This window comes from Cricetulus griseus, chromosome 4, assembly GCF_003668045.3.
Source record: "Cricetulus griseus strain 17A/GY chromosome 4, alternate assembly CriGri-PICRH-1.0, whole genome shotgun sequence".
NCBI classification, from domain to species: domain Eukaryota; kingdom Metazoa; phylum Chordata; class Mammalia; order Rodentia; family Cricetidae; genus Cricetulus; species Cricetulus griseus.
This window is the reverse complement of record NC_048597.1, coordinates 208,015,494-208,034,807: the sequence shown is the minus strand read 5'-3', so window position 1 is coordinate 208,034,807 and position 19,314 is coordinate 208,015,494. Positions and strand designations below refer to the sequence as shown.

The 19,314-nt window shown below is 43.3% G+C and overlaps 2 protein-coding genes and 1 long non-coding RNA gene across 7 annotated transcripts in view; 1 reads left to right on the top strand and 2 right to left on the bottom strand.

Moving 5' to 3' along the window:
- The window catches only part of Dzip1l (DAZ interacting zinc finger protein 1 like), a 37,680-nt gene extending 36,228 nt beyond the window's left edge, over positions 1-1,452 (bottom strand). For 2 of the 4 annotated variants that reach the window (XM_027414285.2, XM_035443892.1), the window contains exon 1: positions 1,318-1,452. The gene's annotated coding sequence lies outside the window, so the exon portion shown is untranslated. Of the gene's footprint in view, positions 1-713; positions 991-1,014; positions 1,153-1,317 lie in introns of those variants that run through there. The other 2 variants (XM_027414286.2, XM_027414287.2) reach the window with 2 other exon arrangements.
- A 64-nt stretch (positions 1,453-1,516) lies between these two features.
- Positions 1,517-3,301, top strand: LOC118238709. 2 transcript variants are annotated; one of them, XR_004769730.1, is made up of 2 exons: positions 1,517-1,653; positions 2,816-3,301. It is a non-coding gene; the product is annotated as an uncharacterized LOC118238709 (long non-coding RNA). The 2 variants fall into 2 exon arrangements; XR_004769731.1 differs by having other exon boundaries at positions 1,577-2,696.
- A 7,864-nt stretch (positions 3,302-11,165) lies between these two features.
- On the bottom strand, positions 11,166-17,574 carry A4gnt (alpha-1,4-N-acetylglucosaminyltransferase). Its single transcript, XM_027414758.2, has 2 exons — positions 17,164-17,574; positions 11,166-11,774 (listed from the first exon to the last, which is right to left on the bottom strand). Exons 1-2 carry the CDS (start codon positions 17,572-17,574, stop codon positions 11,166-11,168), a joined length of 1,020 nt encoding a protein of 339 aa, XP_027270559.1.
- Between the last annotated feature and the right edge of the window lie 1,740 nt (positions 17,575-19,314).

Genomic DNA, 19,314 nt, shown 5'->3' with positions numbered 1-19,314 from the left:
AAGTGGAGGCGGAGCCTTAACCAATGCCTCTTGGTAGTATCTCAGAGAAGAGGAATAGTACTGGTATGATAAAGTGTCAAAAACAAACAAAAGCTGCTTCACATTGGAAGAAAACTGACAGATTGTACCAGTGTTTCTTGTCTATTAAGGTGTTGTTGCTTCCTAACAGGACTCTCTATCTTTAGTCTGGGCCGGACCCCTCACCAGAATTTGCAGACCTGGTAAGAGGCAAGTGGTTGGTCAGCTTTGTTGGCCGCAACTGCCCCTTTCTGCAAAGTGGCCATGGGACATTCCGAACTGCCTACCAAGCACTCAACTTCTCGGCTTCACGATGGATGAGCCTTCTGAAAAAAGTTCCGCTCTCCAGGGCAGAACCCTCAGCCCAGTTGCACAAGAGGTTCTCCTCCCAACCTGAAACATGCATCTAAAACCACAGCAAGGAGATGTCCCCAGGAGCTTGGTGCTTGCTAGTTTTCCCTGCCAGACCACACACCTTGGGGAAGGAAGGAGGAGGTAGTAACCATCTTTCTCAGGAGACACAGCACTTACCCACAGGCAGCTGGAGGAGGCAGGGTTAGAACATCTCACACCCACTAGGCCTCGCCTAATTCCTGGAGACAAGGCCAGGACAGCACAGGCCCTGGGACCTTCAGGATCCTTTGTAAAGGCCCTGTCCTCTGCTCCTGCCTCGTACACTCTTGCCCTGTACCTACCCAGTCTCCCGTGGACTTCTGATCGCTAATGCTCCTGCTAAACTTCAGCCCGGGACCGGAAGCGGAGGAACTAGAGATGCCAATGTTTGTTCAAAAATCATCTTGTTAGAAACCGACCCCCAATGCCTTCTCTAAGAGCTCAGATGTCAGCCCCTCAGATCCACTTTATTGTATTCAAAAACTCCATTCCCTAGACCACCCTCCTCCCGAAGAAGGCGAGGTGGGGGGTGGGGGTGAGTTGGGTGTCAGTCATCCTATTCCGCGCCTCCCGGAGCATGCGAGTCCTTAGCCGGCAGGGTACCTCAGTCCAGAACAATCCGAGGCCGCTGGGATGGAGGAGCAGTGAGCAGGACTTCGTGAGGCACCCTCGGCCACGCAGTTCGGTTTCTGGCCGGGTGACCCAGCCACTAATGTTTAACCTGCGCGCGCAGCGGCCCAGTAGCTCCGCCTGGAACCGCGCTCCTTCCCGCGGGCTCCCGGCTGGATTCCAGGCATAGTTTTCCGGGGAGGCCTGGGTCACCCTAGGGGGTCACCGGAGCTGAGGACTGGAGGTATGGGGGAGGTGCCATGTCCTCACTCACCCCACCCGCAGGTCCAGACTCACCCCATCTCCTGCAGTGCAGCCTGAGGATGCTGCCAGCCATGCGGACACTACTAGCCGAGTGCGGGCATCCTGCAGCCTCTCCACGCCAGTAGCTCAGGGCCCGGGGTCTGCGGTGCCTCCCACCCACAGCAGAGGCGGAGCCTATCCCCAGCGCCCGGGAACAGCTATTTTTAGAGCTGTAGGGAATGGGGGAAAGGAAGGACTGCCTCTTTGATTCGGTTAAGAAAATCCAGCATCCAAGTTCCCAGGCCTTGATGAACTGCAGGACGGACTCCTTTGTCGCCCTCCCTTCACTTCCACATCTCACCCATGGCAGGATGCAGCCACTGTCCTCAGGTAAACTAGGACAGCTGCTGCGGCCCCTCACCCTCGGCGGGCATCTCTGCAAGCACAACAGACTAAAGGGATTTGGCCAAGACCCACATTAGGAGACACTTGAGAGTGTTGAGTTTGATCAGATGGCAATCATCCGGATCCCAGAAAGCTGGAGCAGGAGCTGGAGGGAAATATTTTCTCTTTCCTGATTTGGGTCCTGCTACCTTCTCATTGGGTCTCATTACTTTTCAGTTCTGGGAGGTTTTGTTGTATCTTAAGGTCTTCCTCTCAACGCAGCTTTAATATGCCAAGCTCTGCACCTTAGGACAGCAAGGGCGAAAGTACGGGGGAAATAAGTGTTGGCAAGGTGGGAAATACTCAAATTTCTCTATGATGAAAATGGTATTGCTGCTGTGGAAAACAAAATGGTGACTCCGCTGAGAAGTTACTTTGGGTCGCCATATGATTCAGCAATTATCATGTTGTGGTGTCTTAAAGTAGAATGGCTCCCATACGCTCATATATTCGAATGCTTTGAATGTCACCAGGGAGTGGCGCTGTTTGAAAGGATTAGAAGGATTGGGCGGTGTGGCCTTGTTGGAGGAAGTATGTCACTTGGGAATGGGCTCTTAAGTTTCAAAAGGCCCATTACGGACCCAGTCTCTCTTTCACTCTGCTTGCGGATCGGATGGATCTCTCAGCTACTTCACCAACAAGATGCTTTCCACCACCCCCTCTGTGATGATAATGGACTAAGCCTCTAAAACTACCAAGCCCCCAATTAAATGCAGTACTTTGTAATAGTTGCCGTGGTCATGGTATACTAGTGTTTAAAATAGCACCATCGGACTGGCAAGATGGCTCAGGAGGTAATGGGCTTTGTCATCAAGTCTGATATCCTGAGTTGAATTCCTATAAACCACAAGGTGGAAGGAAAGAAACAACTCCCGAAAGTTGTTTTCTGACATTTGGGCACACACAAACACATGTAAAATAAAATAATAGCATTATTCATAACAGCCAAAATATGGAAACAATCCAAGTGTCCATTGACAGCCAATTGGGTAAGCAACATATGGTTTATACATATAATGGAATATCATTCACCCTTAGAGAGGAAGAAAGTACTGGCATGTGTTATAGGATGCTATAACCTGAATCAGTTTTATCTTTGTCCATTTAGATGACTGAACAGGAACTCATTCCTCTGGAAGCTAGGAAGTCTAAGATCAAGGCATGAGCAGATTCCCTCTTTGCTGAGCACCTGTTTCCTGATAGACCCATGGAAGGGTCTAGTCATGCTCGGGAGAGTCCTCTGTTAGGGCACTGAACTCAGCTGTGAGGACTCTACTCTCAAGACCCAAGCACTTTCTGGATTTCTCCATTCATAATAACATCACTGCTGTTATTTGGTTAAGTGTCCCCCAAGGTCCATGTGGTTACACCTTGGTCCCTAGCATGGTACTATTGATAGCTGGTAGAACATTTAAATGATGAAACCTAGCTGTTAGACTTCAAGGTATTAGGTAGAGACCTTGAACATGTTAGTGACACCCCAGTTCCTGCTTTACTGTCATGGGGTGAGAGATTTCACTCTGCTATTTGATGGGGAAGTCCTTCTGTGTGTATGTTTCTTATTGGTTGATAAATAAAGTACTGTTGGCCAATAGGAAAGCAAAATAGGTGGGACTAGGAGTCAAGGAGGATTCTGGGAAATGTAGTAAAGAAGTCTTGTGATCCAGGCAGGAAATGACATAGCAGAGAGACTCAGAATAGAAGCAGAGAAGAGGAAGTGTTTCTCTTCCTCTTCCTCCTGCTCTCTTCTCTATGGAGCTGCCATGTGATCCCAGGAAGAGGACGCCAGCGGGAGGCATCCTCAATAAGTCTTATAAAATATATAGATTTATGATCATAATTAAGACTGAGCTAGCATATAAGAAATCCTAGTCAATTGGCCAACAGCATTGTAAACTAATATAAGACTCTGTGTGTTATTCTGGGTGCCCATGTGGCAGCGGGGCTCAGGCAGATGGAGTAAAGACTGATGGTTACAGCTATTAATGTATTACCATAAGCCTAAGCAACGGGGGCAAACCATTCCACCTCCTATTGAAATCTCCAGAACTTATAAATCTCCAGAATTTATAAAAAAATCTCCCAGCTAGGTTTCATCATTTAAATTTTCTACCAGCTATCAATAGTACCATGCTAGGGACCAAGGTGTTACCACATGGACCTTGGGGGACACTTAACCAAATAACAGCAGTGATGTTATTATGAATGGAGAGGATTTATAAACCTTTTTATATACTGATCTTATATTGACCAAAAACTAACAGATATGCAAAGAAACAAGCTAGTCATAAAAGGAAAGAGTTGTGTGGTTCTACTTACAGGGCGTCTTAGGGTTTCTATTACTGTGACAGTTATTGAAACACACCATGGCCACATCAACTCTTATAAAAGAAAGCATTTAAGTGGGGCTGGCTTACAATTCACAAGTTTAGTTCATTGCCATCATGTCGGGAAGTGTGGCAGCATTCAGGCAGACATGGTGCTGGAGAGGTAGCTGAGAGCTCTACATCCAGATTGTCAGGGAACAGGAATAGAAAGTAACACTGGGTCTGGCTTGAGCTTCTGAAACCTCAAAGCCAAACCCCAGTGGCATACTTCCTCCAACAAGGCCACACACACTTCCTAATAGTGTCATTTTCTATGGACCTATAGGGGTCATTTTCATTCAAACTACCACACAAGGCATAATCAAAAACAGGCAAATTCTTAGAGGCAGAAAGTAGGGGAGTGGTTGCTGGGGTCCATAGAGTGGGGACTAAGGAGTTGCTGTTGATGAGTACAGAGTTTCAGTTGGGGAATGATAGGCAACTTCCGGGCATGCCAGCAGTGATGGTTGCATGACAACATGAGCACTTAATGTCCTGAATTTTCCACTAAAAATGGCGAAAACAGCAAACCTTATAATATAGAGATATAGATATATACAGAGGGATCTCACTACAATTTTTTAAATGCAAGGAGGAAAATGGCAATCAGAGACAAGGAACAAATAATACCTACAAGTTACATCCTCTGATACGAAATCTTGCTCTTCCTTCCTTCTAGATGAGAGCAAAGTGTCCAGACTTTGAAATCAAGGACAAATCCATAATCCTCATTCCCAAACCCTGTAGCTCTGAGAAAGTCACTGTAACCTCTCTGACATTCACTTTTCTTAGCTGTAAAGTAGGAAAAATAAACTCTAACTAGCAGGGCTGTAAATGAGTACCAAGTTAGCTAAAATATCTCTAGGCTCTGCTCAGGCCTGGTCCATCCAGTGTGTGTCTTTCTGGGCTCACACTGAGCATTCTTGGATATTGGCTTCTCGGCTGTCATCTCACTGTAATCCTCAAAGATTACAGAAAGCAGCTGAAGGTACCTGTGTGTGTCTTAGTGTGTGTGATTTCTGCCAGCCTCCTTTTCCCTGTGTGTAAATTGGTTGCCTTCCTTTGCTAAGGCAAACTTGATATGTACCCAGGCCAACCTTAGCCAAAAGCTGAAGCCCAACCTTGAGCTGACCAAGACTCCCATATATGGAATGCTCACGTATTTATTTTTCTTCCCTGGGCCTCAGCTCAACATTTGATATAGGAGGGTCTTGAGAACATAGCATGTGCCAGGTCTGTTCTTGGTAAGAAACCACAAACACTGAGCAGTTGTCACCTTCTGTTACCACAGCACACAATCTGGCAACATCAGTGGGGACCATGGTTAGCCTATGTTTAGGTAAAAGAAAGGGAGATTGGCCCTAGGTCACTGCCACCCTGAGCTGCTGGACCATGACTATTGACTAAAAAGGAGGGGAATGGCTTTCAATATCTGTGGTGTCCACCTTGTCCTGAAGTCCCTTACCTCCTCAACCCAGAGCCATACTTCCATACTTGGTCCAGCTTAGACTTATCACAGATGTTCCCTGTCCTACACCTCACATAGAAATCTCAGGAAACAGCAGAAAATGCCTGAATAACCCACAAAATTTCTGGCATTATAACAAAGGAGCCAGCACCCATCCTACTGTCTGGCATGACAGCCACTAATGGTTCATGAGGTTTCTTTAGGGCAAAGGTGCTTTGTTGAATTTTCATAGTGCTAATGCAGAAATATAGAGCCATATGGCCAAAAAGGATAGTTTACCCAAAAACCTTGCTTGGTCATTTTTCTTGAAAAATCTGAGAATCTGGCAGCAATAGGTCTATACACTCACATGTCTGAAGTTGGCTGGACCTGAAGGGGACTCTTCCTTGTATGAAATGGAGTCTACACTCTAGCTATCTCCCTGAAAATGTCACTTTGAAGGAAATCTTATCCTTCCAGAGGAGACCTCTTGTCTCAGGAAAAATAAGTGTGTCTTCTGAAAGAACAGTAGAAATACAGGATTCAAAGAAGCCTAGTCAGGACCAGCTAGTTGGCTGACTGATCTGCCACTCATTGCTGGCAGTGATGGAGATGGGATCAGGGAAAACCTATCTCAGTGACTTCCTGCCTGGAACTCCTGGGTTTGGGGAGGTAATTCATCTTTCCCTGTTCGAGGGCAGCTTTGTAAATATAGCATTTAATTCATTGCAAGCATTTGGTCTAGAACAGTGGTTCTCAACCTGTGAGTTGCAACCCCTTTGGGGGTCAAACGACCCTCTCACAGGGGTCAATATCAGATATTCTGCATATCGGATATTTACATTACAATTCGTAATAGTAGCAAAATTATTGTTATGAAGTAGCCACAAAATAATTTTATGGTTGAGGTCACCACAACATGAGAAACTGTATTAAAAGGTTACAGCATTAGGAAGGTTGAGAACCACAAATCTAGAAGATTTCTAAGAGTGTAAACAATATTTCAATATTTGTTATGACTTTAGCACAATATGATAGTAGCTGTAATTTTAATAACAGGGCCTGGGCTGCCCAATACTATAAATACTGCTATGCCTCTTAAGCAATATTCATAATTGTAAAGAGAAACAATGTTAACAATGTGAAAAATTGGTGCACACCTTTAATCCCAGCACTCGGAAGGCAGAGGCAAGTTGGATCTCTGTGAGTTCCAGGCCAGCTTAGTCTACAGAGCGAGTTCTAGGACAGCAGCTAGGGCTACACAAAGAAACCCTATCTCAAAACAAAAAACAAAAACAAAACTTAATGAATGGTCTGGAGAGATGGCTCCGTGGTTAAGAACCCTGGCTGCTCTTCCAGAGAACACAAGTTCAATTCCCAGCAACCATATGGCAGCTCACAACTATCTGTAACACCAGTTCCAAGGGACCCAACTCCATCACACAAACATACATACAAGCAAAACACCAATAAAATAAATAAATAATTTTTAAGTTACTAAGAATAAATATGTACTATCTTAGACCCCCAAATCAAGACTCTCTGTGCCAGCACCATTAAGGAGACCACACCAACCCTGCTACTTAATTCAGAAATTATACTTAAGACCCCATATATGAGCTGATCTTTGAGCATAGCCTGATAGAAGAGCCTGTCAGTGTTCTTGGTTACCCACCAGAACTTGATGGTAAGACCCAACTGTTGAAGACACCACACTTTGATCATAGGACCTGGGGAAATCAAGTGGTATTGACCTGGAAGTATCCTGCCTACTAGCTAACTTCACGGTACCAGAAGGTGCTTTTCAGACTGCTGAGGGAGAAAAGCTATCAATAATCTTACCAAGCTGCAAGTCCTAGGAGCTGCAATAATGACCAGCCTGTGAATAGTGGCATGAATATTACAGAGGTAGCCAACAACTTTTCAATTAAACTTAGGCTGCTTAGTGTACTTAAAGGTACACTCCAGAGGAGGGAACTCATGCCTGGCACTGCAAACTTAGTTAAGAAGAAGTAATGCCCTACAACCACTGTTATTTTGCTAACGGGTCATAGTGTCAAACTGTCTCTTAAATAAATACTAAACTTTTTTAGTTCTTTTTTAAAGATAGATTCTTACTACGTAGCCCTAGATGACCTGAAACTCACTGTGTAGACCAGGCAGGCTGCCCTATAACCTCACAGAGATCCACCCACTTTGCCTCCTGAGTGCTAGGATTAAAGGCGTGTACTACTACCATCACCCAACTTAAATACTTATCCTTATATCCATAGACTCTTCATCAGATAAATTTCTTATGCAGAGGCAGTTAACACAAAGTCTCAAAGCTAGTCAAATACAGAAAATAAAAGACTGTTGGATGCCCATTCCTAAATGCAGCATGTATATCACAACTCCTTACCCCCAAGGCTCAGGGAACATCACAGAAGAGGAGATGGAAAGATGTTAAGAGCCAGAGGTCAGGGAAGATTGCTGTGGACTGATTTCTCCTGGATATAACGGGACCAAAGCACTCATGAGTCCACGGGAGCTATTGTTGCTGCATTAAGATCAGCCTAGTCAGCACTCCAGTGGAAGGAAGAAGGGACTCATGAGGCTCCTGCTATCTGAGGGGCTATTGTCAGTTGGTGAATGCTGGGATAGGGAGAGTCATCTTTCTTCAGCAGTATGGCCTGCAGTGTGTTGCCCAGGTTTCGATGGATGGTGCCCTGCAGTCACATCCATACAGGCAGCACCAATCGGACTCAGTGGGTAGAAAAGGAAGAGAAGGAGGAAGAAGAAGACATGAGTATACATCAGAGGGTGGATAATAATATAAATGCATCATATTCATATATGAAGTTATGAATACCAGAGAGTATTTTTTAATTTAGATAGTAAAAATCAAAAAATTACAGATTGAAAAAATTGCAACAAAATACAAAAGGTTAGTGTTCTTAACATACAGAGGAGAGGTTACAAATCAATAAAAAATAGAAAACTACTCCAACATTAAAAAATTCTATTACATGCTATTACATACTGCATAGAATAAGAAAATATAAGTGCAGTTAAACATGGGTAACAATCAACCTTTCCAAAAGGAACGAGAAAATTGCACTGATCTATTTTCCTCAGACCCACTATGAGTGTTTTAAATTCACTCTTTCTACCATACAGTAGGTACTCCTCACATAAGTTAATTTATTTTCTACACTTATTAATCAAAAACTCATTTTACTGCAAAACAAAACCCTAAACGTCAAATTATCATTATTGCCTCAAAAAACCTATACAAGTACAACCTATAAAGAAATATATAAGACATTGCTGTTGACCTATTTGTTCTCAGTGGAAACCGTATATATTTTTGAGAAGTTTAAAGTGTTTTCACTCAAGTCCCTCAAACTTTTGTGTTCAGAGATGGAGAGCATTCTTCAGATACAGCAATAAGAGCCAAACTGTGAAACGCTGAGCACCAGTGTTCACTGTGTCAGGGACACAAGGAGGGCATCATCAAGGAGGAGATGGACACACAGTCTGTCTGGGGAGTCACATATCAAAGAATCCAGCAAGTAATGGAGTACATAAACTTGAGGCAGGACTCGGGACTTGTGAATGTTTTGGATTGTTTTGGTTTCTTTACATTTAGAGAGAGAGAGAGAGAGAGAGAGAGAGAGAGAGAGAGAGAGAGAGAGAGAGAATACATGTACACCACAGCACACATGGAGGTCAGAAGTCAACTTGCAGGAGTTGGTTCTCTCCTTCTACCACATGGGTTCCAAGGCTCATATTCAGGTCATCAGGTTAGCAGCAAGCACCTTTGCCCAGTGAGCCATCTTACCAGTTTTTTTTCATAAGACTATCAGAGCCATGATTCTTGAAGAGGGAGAGAAAGTTAAGAATGAAAGACAACAGAGGAATGTGGAGTTTCATAAGACATAATTTTGTGTTTGGAAAAAATGTTAATTTTTCTATAAAGCAAACAACCATTAGAAAAGCTCTAGAAAACCTTGGCTGATAACTGCTTACAGAAAAAAAATATTAATTTTCATGTCTCCTGAGAAGCAGAAGTGGATCTATTTGTATTTTAATTGAAAAATAAAAATTACATGTGTTTATGGTACATGTACAATATGATGCTTGGAAGAAGTCAGTTTTCATCTGAATCTATGGAGGAAGCAGCTTTAAATAGTTTGAGCTTATCATTTGCTCTTAAGCAACAGCTGGGGTAGGGTGAATGTGTGTGTTGGAAAGGGACAGTGTGGGGAATGGCCTGGGGGTGGGAGGAGACTATCCTGAGGACAAATGGCCAGTAATTAGGATATGTGTGCTGGGACCAAGACTGAATGGTTCACCTGCATCTTTGGCACCTAAATTAGTGTTTGGTACACAGGAAGATCAATTAATATCTACTGACTTAGTGAATTAGTGAACACTGCTGTAATTTACACGTGGGGCTCATGTGTTTTAAGTTCAGTCTCCAGTGTGACAATGTTGAGAGGTGGGATGCATGAGGTCATGGGAGGGTTCCATCGTCAGAAGGAACTGGTGTACTTTTGATGGGGTTCCAGTTAGTTCTTACAAAAAGAGGAAGGCTGGCCTGGCCATGGTGGCACACGCCTGTGATCCCAGCCCTCTGAGGCTTAGGAAAAAGGACTGAGAGTTTAAGGCCAGCCTGGAATACACAGCAAGACCTTCCCTGTGACTCCTCTCACAAGGGTGGGTGGCAAGGGATCTGGCTCCTATACTTTTCTGGTTTCCTGACTCACCATCTGTTCTCTTCAAATGTGTCCTGCCACTGTGATGTCATCTTCCATGACAGCTTCACTAGAGGCCAGACAGAGTCATCTGAGTCAAGATTTCAGCCTCCAAATCTATGAGATAAATAAACCACTTTTCCAGTTCCAGTGTTTTGTTATAGTGGCAGAAAATGGATTAATACAGATGTCAAAACTCAGGGCCTGGGTATGATGACACACGCCAGCACTCAGGAAACAGAGTCAGGTAGATCTCTCTGAATTGGATACCATCCTGGTCTACACAGTGAGTTCCAGGACTGCATCGAGAGACCCTGTCTCAAAATTCAAAACAATGACAACCATCTCCCTTTCATTCTGATGGGTGATAAAATTAATCTTACAGTATCAAATAAAACAGAACATAAACAGACCTATTAGCTACCTATCAGCCTCTCTTGCAGCTACTATCTAGACAAGAAGATGCAAGGACACATGGTATTTGCACTTAAAAAGTACTTACATGAAGTCTTTATGAAATAAAATGCATTTTCTTTCCTCCTTCTGTCATGTTAGTGTCTGGAATAACCAGATGATGGGCTGGAGGTCCAGCAGCCACTTGAGCTTGGACAACAGACACTAGTACAACAAACAGAAAGATTCAAGCCTGAGCCTCCGATCCCTGCTGTTAGTATACCTGACCTAAATTATCTATCTGCCTTCACACTTGCTGTTCCACGAAGGATAAATAAACTTCTATGTTTGCAGCCACTTTTCTTTGGAAGTATGCTGCTATTACCTGAGAAAGCTAATCCTGGAGGTGTGGATTAGCTCCTAGCCCCTGGAGACAATTGAGACCAAGAGAGAATGTTGCAGCCCAGAAGTGTCCAGTTCCCCCTACATTAGCAGTAGCCCTCCCTCTGTCTGCTACCCTGCACCTGGCTCCCTGGACACTGTCCCTTCTACACCTTGAATCAGAACCTTGTAAGTTTTAGGACAGTGCTTTCGATAGAGATTTTCCACTAGGGTGTTGCTTCCTCTAACCACAGTCCTGCCTTCTTTATTCATGAAGTTCCACAAATGCAGCCCGTAGGAGTCATTGAAGCTCGGCTCTGTGTCCCACACTTGGTAGTAGCGCCTCCACTGTGGATAGGGGATAGGGTAAAATCTCTGGGGATGAAGGAAGGAAATGTTCAGACACTTCAGGTCACCCAGCTCTTGGAAGTCTTGAAGTCTGCACCACACCCTTAACATCCTCGTCATCAAAAGAGGACCTTGGTTGCCCCAGATGCTTGAGCTGTAATGCTCAACAAAGTTCTCCATGCAGGCCCACAGAAAGGGGTGGTGGGGGAGGAACCCAAATACCCCATTACTGGAGTGCTGGGAACCCTGGGCTGCCAAGAAGTTCTCCTCGGGAATGGGCCTGATGGAGATGACGTCGGTATCCAGGTAGATGCCACCATATTTCCAGATGATAGCCAGGCGGGATGCATCCGAGCTGACATGGAGCCAGTGTTTCTCAGTGCTGCTGTTGACCTATGGGAACAGGTACAAATGAGCCCGCAGGCAGTTAAGGGTGGCTAGGAAGGACCACAACAAGGTAGATTCCCCAACATCTATTTGACTACAAGCCTGACTTTATAAATTACTTCAATTTTCCTTGAAGTAAAGAGTTTGCAGCAATTAGTATTTTTAAAACTTAAAATTAAAAAAAAAGACCTAGCAGCTGTTTAAGATTTTTTTAAAAATGGGTTTTCTTTCATCAAAGATGGAGGCAAAGTTCAGCAGCAAATTTCACAATGAACAGTGTGAGTCAATCTTCCATGTGGGTGACAATAACCACAAATATGAAACTGTGAAGGATGGATTTTTTTTTTTTTTTTTTTTGGAGGTGGGTGCTTTGAGACGGGGTTTCTCTGTGTAGCTTTGTAGACCGATTTTTTTTTTTTTTTTTAGTCCTCAAAAGGTTGAAGATTGATATTTAAAAAATAAAACAAGCTAGGAAACTGGGGGGGGGGACTAATACACTAGTTGAGAAATTGGGGGAAAGAAAAAAGAATCTGAGACTGCATGAATGCGTACCTTCATTTGCTTGGAAGGTCCTTAAATAGAGTTCACTGAGGATCTACTTACTATGCACCAAGCACCGTGAGGTCGCTAAAAGCACAGCAATGAACAAACAAGAAAAATCCCCACTGGGAAGAGATGAACAATAAACAGATATATACTGCATTGGGTGTTGATAAGGACTATGAAGGGAATAAAAAGATCATATGAGGGGCCTGTGAGGGGGTGAGAGACTGCGCAATATTACATTAGGTTCCAGCAGAAACTTGAATGCAGTAGACGGGTGCACCGTGAAAACATCGGGAGCAAATCCTAAACTGGAGCATTCAGCAAGTGCAAGGGGCCCCAAGGCAGAAGCATACTGGCTATGAGGCAGAAGCAGAGCGGAGGAGGGAGAGGGGCAGGCAATGAGAACAAAGCAGAGAATGGAAAGGGAAAGGTCTTGTAGAATGGGATCAAGGTTTGCAGTTATTTGGCAGGTTGAGCAGAAGGGAGTGAATGGGTTTTCCCAGGGTCACTTTGGCTGCTGTGTAGACAAGAATCTGGGGCAATGGTGGGAACTAATGGGGACAGAGATAAAGAAGCAGCCTAGGAGCTTGTTGAGGTAATCCAGACTTGGGCCACGGTGATAATCTGATGGGGGTGAGAGAAGTGATCAGGGTTCATATTCCATATAAAAACAGGTCAGCCTTCACTGATGGGTAGGTGGGTAGGAAAGAATGGCCAAATGCTAAAATGCAAGCAAAACAGAAGAGGAACCCAGAGGAATAAAAACAAATCAATATAAATCATAGTGTTCCCTTTCGGAATGGTAAGATTTTGAATTACAAAAAAAAAAACAAAACAAGTTTTTCTGAATTTAAATATATTGAGTAAAAGATTAATCAAAGACCTTTGGTTTTTAACAAAAAAAATACGAGTTGTTAAAATTCTATTATGAAGAACAAAAGCAAGTTAACAAAACTTTGTTAAAAAAAAAAAAAAAAACACATCACAGGTGCTGAAAATCATCCCATCATTTACAATTGCTGAAATCTCAGAAACAGTGAATAGCTAGCACATATCAGTAGTCCTTCTGAGCACTGTCTAATCTGCACAAATCCTCAAAGATGGGGTGCATGGTCATTCTACCTTCCACATGAGAACCCGGAGGATCAAGATGCCCCATCCTTGTCTGTTTTCAGGTATTCACTCACTCAAAGGAAACTATGTTTTGATAAAAGTCAGCATAACCTGGAAACTTAAGGGTTGCGACTGAACTAAGAGACATAGAACATCAAAAGTCTTAGAAAAGCAGAAGAGGAACCCAGCATGGATGTGAGTGTTAGCCTTCCATCCACCTGAGATGGCATGGGTGGGAAAAGGAGGACTGAGAATGATGCCTGTGCTGATTCTGGGCATCTTCAAGAGCTACAACTACTTGTAGGGTTCATATAGCAAACCTAGCGGTCCTTAGGAAATGATGGCACAATGGATCCTCTCTAACAGGTGCCCCCATCTGTCCCCTGTGCAGGCCCAACTGGGACAGGACACATCATGAGCCAGTTCCCTCAAGGGCACCATGGTATGAAGCTGTAGTTACACACCCCAGCACAGAACCCTACAGACCCAGAGGGAGCAGGCACTTAATGGCTCTGCATCTCAGGGCCCACCTTGCTCCTAAAATCTAACATGTAAAAATCTAGGTCCATCCTAGCACAACCCAAGCTTTGCTCCAAAGGCTTTTGGTTCCTAGAGATTACTTATCAATCACACTGAAAGAGAGTTCTAAATAGGACTAAAGTTTGCTTAATTCAGAACCATAATGAGGTTTTCATATTCTTATTGAGTGATTTATCTTGAGAAAAAGATGTTATGTGCAGCATCTCCCCAAATAACATGCTTTGGTATTTCTTTTTCCAAGGAGCAAAATAAGAACAGTCTAGCTAGAGTATGGGAAAGGTTGCGCAGTCCTGGGGCATGCTTAGAGGCACGGACAAAGCTGTCTGTCCCCTCCACTCCTTGCATCTGCCTTCCTGGCCTGTTACATACCCTGCTATTCCTGGGACAGTGACACCCACTTTCCAGGAACCCAGCTGCTGGCCACTGCCAAGACTAACATATGGACATTTAATATATTTGAATCAATCCACTTCCTCCTGGCCAGTTGCAATTTGATATTTGCGGGCTCTTATAACAGATGGTACTTAGGCATCTAAAATTCACTGGAGCGCCAAGTGATACTGACCCAAGAAGCTGCCCTCCATCCTAGCCCCTGCCAGCCTTATCTACTAGAAGTGTCCCCTCAGAGTTGCAACTTAGTCTGACAAATGTTTCCAAATGATAGCAACTAGAGTGAAAACTGCCAACCACACACCAACACACCAGAATCCCACAAATGAGGCAGGGGAGGAGAGCGGAAGGGGGAGGAGGGGAGGGGAGGGGGTTTCTTCTCTTTTTATGAACATGCTATAGTGGGCTAAATAATGACCTCCCAAAGATGTCAGGTCCTAATTCTTGGGAACCTGTAAATATGGGGGAGGATATTTGCAGTTGTGATTAAGTCAAGGATATTGAAATGGGATGATGATCCTAGATTGCACTGATGAGTCCTTGAAAATATCACAGATGTCATTTAAAGAATGGGGTACACACAGAGGTAAAGGGGGTATAAAGAAGGAGGCAGCAAGTAGATTAGTGGGCAATGGGCCAAGGAGCAGCTTGCCCACCGGAAGCTGTTAAGGAACAAGGAACAGTCCTACCCTACAGCTCCTGCTGTGACAGCTTCCAGAGCTGAGAGAATTAATGTCTGTTGCTGATAGTCACCATGTCTGAGGTCATTTGTTAAAGGAGCCCTGGTAAACTACCACAACGACAGATACAATAACTTCTCTTTTGCTACTTGGCCTACAAAGCTTAAATATTCACTGACATTTGGTCCAGGGTGAATAAGAATTTAGGTTGAACTTCATATGGCAAGCAAATGTTATGACACCAACTTTTAAATTATTTCTGTTTTTAAAAATAATTTTCTTAAGCTGGGTGGTAGTAGCACACGCCTTTAATCCCAGCACTCAGGAGGCAGAGGGATGCAGATCTCTGTGAGTTCGAGGCCAGCCTGGTCTACAGAGCTAGTTCCATTACAGCTAGAGCTGTTACATAGAGAAACCCTATCTGAAAATAATAATAATAATAATTTCCTTAGCCAGGAGGTGATGGCACATGCCTTTAATTCCAGCATTCAGAGGGCAGAGGCAGATGGATCTCTGTGAGTTCAAGGTCAGCCTGGTCTACAAAGTGAGTTCTAGGATAGCCAGAGCTGTTACACAGAGAAACACTGTCTCAAAAAAAAAAAAAAAAAAGAATAATTTTCTTTATAAAATCAACATTTTTGAAAGTCACTTCTATTTCAATCATATTCAAACATCTGTTGTAATAGTTGTTTGGTTTCTTTATTTTTCTTTGTTTGTTTGTTTGTTGGAGGGGCTTTGGTTTTTAGAATTTTTTCGTTTTTTTTGAGACAAAAGTCTCAAGGAGCTCAGGCTGGCCTACAAGTTGCTATGAAGCCAAAGATGACTTTAAGTTTCTGATCTCCCTACCTCCTAAGTAGTAGGATTTCTGGAGTGTGCCCCATGAAGGCTTCCTCACTTCTTTTTTAAGTTGCATAGCTGAAATCATTGTAATTGAATTATAATGGAAAGGAGGCTTTCATTCCACCTTGTCTTATACTTCCCATAAGATGTCAGTAAAAATGTAAAAAAAAAAAAAAAAAATCTCGGGCTGGAGAGATGGTTCAGAGGTTAAGAGTACCCGCTGTTCTTCCAGAGGTCCTGAGTTCAATTCCCACCACGTGGTGACTCAAAACCATCCATTATGAGAACTGGGGCCCTCTTCTGGTGTATATCTTCCAGATATACATGGAAGCAGAATGTTGTATATATAATAAATAAATAAAAATCTAAGAAAAAAATCTCAGTTAAGCCCTATCTAATGGAATCCTTGGGTAATTGCACTCTAAGCACTACCCAACTGTGCATCCTCCATGAGACCAACATTATACTGAAATATTATTTCCTTATTACAATATACTGCTAAGAGGAGGATTATTGGATTCCTAGGAGTTCTGGGCTTCTTGATCATATCATGCTACAGCCCAATCTCATGGAACAGCATGCTACTGATTCTTACTGAATTCCTGACTACATCACTTTCATTTTAAATATTGCTTGGTTTCCACCTCTGGTGTTGAAAAGGTTTAAATTCTAAGGAAAACTAAGTGCTCCATGTACCTAAAAATAATAATAAAAAAATTCATTCAGTTAAGACGAACCTCCAAACCAGATTTATCCTTAGTGCCCAAATGGGCTTTGGGAGCCCATTCCCTATGGAGGGATAGTCTCTCAGCCTAGATACAGGGAGGAGGGCCTGGGTCCTGCCCCAAATGATGTGACAGACTTTGATGATCACTAATGGGAGACCTCACCCTCCCTAAGAAGTAGATGGGGGGTGGAATGGGGGAATGGTGGGGGGGAAATGGGAGGACAGGAGGGAAAGGGAATTGGGATTAGTATATAAAATAAGATGGTTTTTAATCTAAATAAAAATTAATTTTTTAAAAAAAAAAAGGAAGAGCCTCCAAAATACCAAGACTCAAAGAAATAAGCCTGGACAAAAAGGAAACCAGCCCAATAGCTTAAATGACATGTTTCCCATTTACCTGAATCAGAAGTCCAACCCATTAGTCTGATTGCTAGACTTGACTCTTTCCTGAACCCCTGTCCTCAGTTTACCTGTCTACAATAAGTGTATAGGACCCATTTTCTTGCAGGTTCTGTTTTTCCCTCCCAACACAGACTCTCTCGAGGTTTTGAACACTTACTTTGGTGTACCATGAAAACAAGGGTGTGTCTTCAAACAGCTTTTTCATGTCCAAAGGGACAAAGAAAACATTGTCTATGGCTGAGAGCAGGGAGAAGGCTGGGGAGCTGGCATTTGGGGTCAGCTGTGTGGCATTGCTGAGCCATTTCATAAAGAAGATGATGGGCTGCTCCGGGTAGATTTTCGCAGCAGACTCCACAGCACAGGAGACCAGTGGAGGTGGCTCCACTCTTTCAGAAGTCTCTATGAACACGATGCTTCGTCCATTTCTCAAGAGGCCTTCCGGCCCCTGTGGAGATGTGAAGAGAGGCAGGCAGGCAAAGAAGCAGTGAGACCTCAGGGTAAGCTGGTACAACAGGCCACAGGAAAACACCAGGACCAGCGACAGGGAGAGATGGAGTTCCTTCAGCATGACCTCCAGCTCTCCAGACTCTCTTTTAAGCAACACAGTCCATCAGAATTCACGATGGTAGTCCTAACAGAGACAACATGCAAGTCATCGATTAAGATGAAAGAAGTCTCCAGTGAAATATAATCAAGACTGACAATATTAAAAATAATTCATCTTAGATTTAGATTTATATAGGAAAGCAATTAATTGATATATATATATATATATATATATATATATATTCACTACTAATGCACAAATTGCCATAGCAGAAGAAAAGGAAAGCAATCATCCCACTATTCCAACTCAATAGATGTCAAGAATGAGGGAAATTTTGACTCACATTCACGATTTTTTTTAAATTACAAGAAAACTTTCTTAATTTGATAAACAATACCTGCCAGAACAGAACATAAATGATATCACATAGGTAGTATATAGATGGAAATAGATAGATGACAATATAGGGATAATATTGATGACAATATATAAATAATAATACATAGCAGTCAGCCTTCTTTACACAAAACATTCCAATAAATCTTGAATTTGATAAAATGCTCATCATCATTTTTACTATTCAATATCAGTGTAGCAAGTCAATGAAACAAAAGAAAAAAATCACTAAGAGGCCAAAGTGTCACCAGTTTCCCAAACTATGACCGCAGATGGAGAAAATTGAATATAAAGGGTTCAAAAATTAACAGAAGAAAATTAACCAAAGGTCTAAACTAAAAGTTAGAGGGTTACATTCTGAACAAAGTTTTCAGTATTGGAGCTGTAATTCCAACCTGGATCAGTTACCACCAAAGTCCAGGCTCCAGTTGTCGACGAAGTGGTTCCCTCCCTACAGAAGGTAGCTTGAACTGAAGCTGACTCCAGGACAGCAGGGATCTCAATTTCTAAAAGGTCCCTGTTTTGCCTTCTCCATGACTCTTTCAGAAAACTCAAATCCAGGAGCCCAGAACTTACTTTTTAGCCAGAGACTTGCAGCTCACTGGTATTTGAGGTCTTAGAAGTGAGGACACGTTTTTCCTGTGTACATTCTGATAACTCACTGACAAGTCTCCCAATTCAACCACACAGAGGAAAGTAAATCATTGGCAGAAGATTAAGAGTAAATCTTGGAACTCCCCAGGAAGCTCCTCCCTTCACTAAGCTCCACCCCCTCCCCTGCAGGTAGGTATATGGGGATAATAGGAGTTCACAAGGTATTTCAGATGACCCACACACTTGGCAAGCCTGTTTGGGGATCTATCATGGGGGCTCCAAGAGGATCCTCTGGGGGACGACTACTATATGAGAGCATGATGCTGGTGCCATCACGCATCTGTTCAGCTTAGCTTGACACAAACTCATGGGCAGAGATTTGTGAAAGGTTCTTTACCAAACCATCTGTAAACTGGCCCATGATTAAAAGGTTTGATGAAAAGAAGGCACCATCAAAACAGTGAACCCAAAGGAGTCCAAAGGCTCAGGGATATACAATGAAAATGGATCCCCCGATGTCAGCTACAATGGCTGCAGGAGGGGTCCTTCTTGCCTTGATGTACCATTGTCAGGTAGGAGCCTCTTCTTACTCTCACAAAGTCAGCTCGATCACCCTGAACGAAAGTGGGTCTCACCAAGGTGTCTTCACCCTCCATGGTCTGGCTGCATAGCCCTGATGTGAGCATTCAACAAGCCACTTCAAAGCTGTTCTTTGGCCAGGTGATGGTAGCCTTTAATCCCAGCACTCAGGAGGTAGAGAGAGAGGGATCT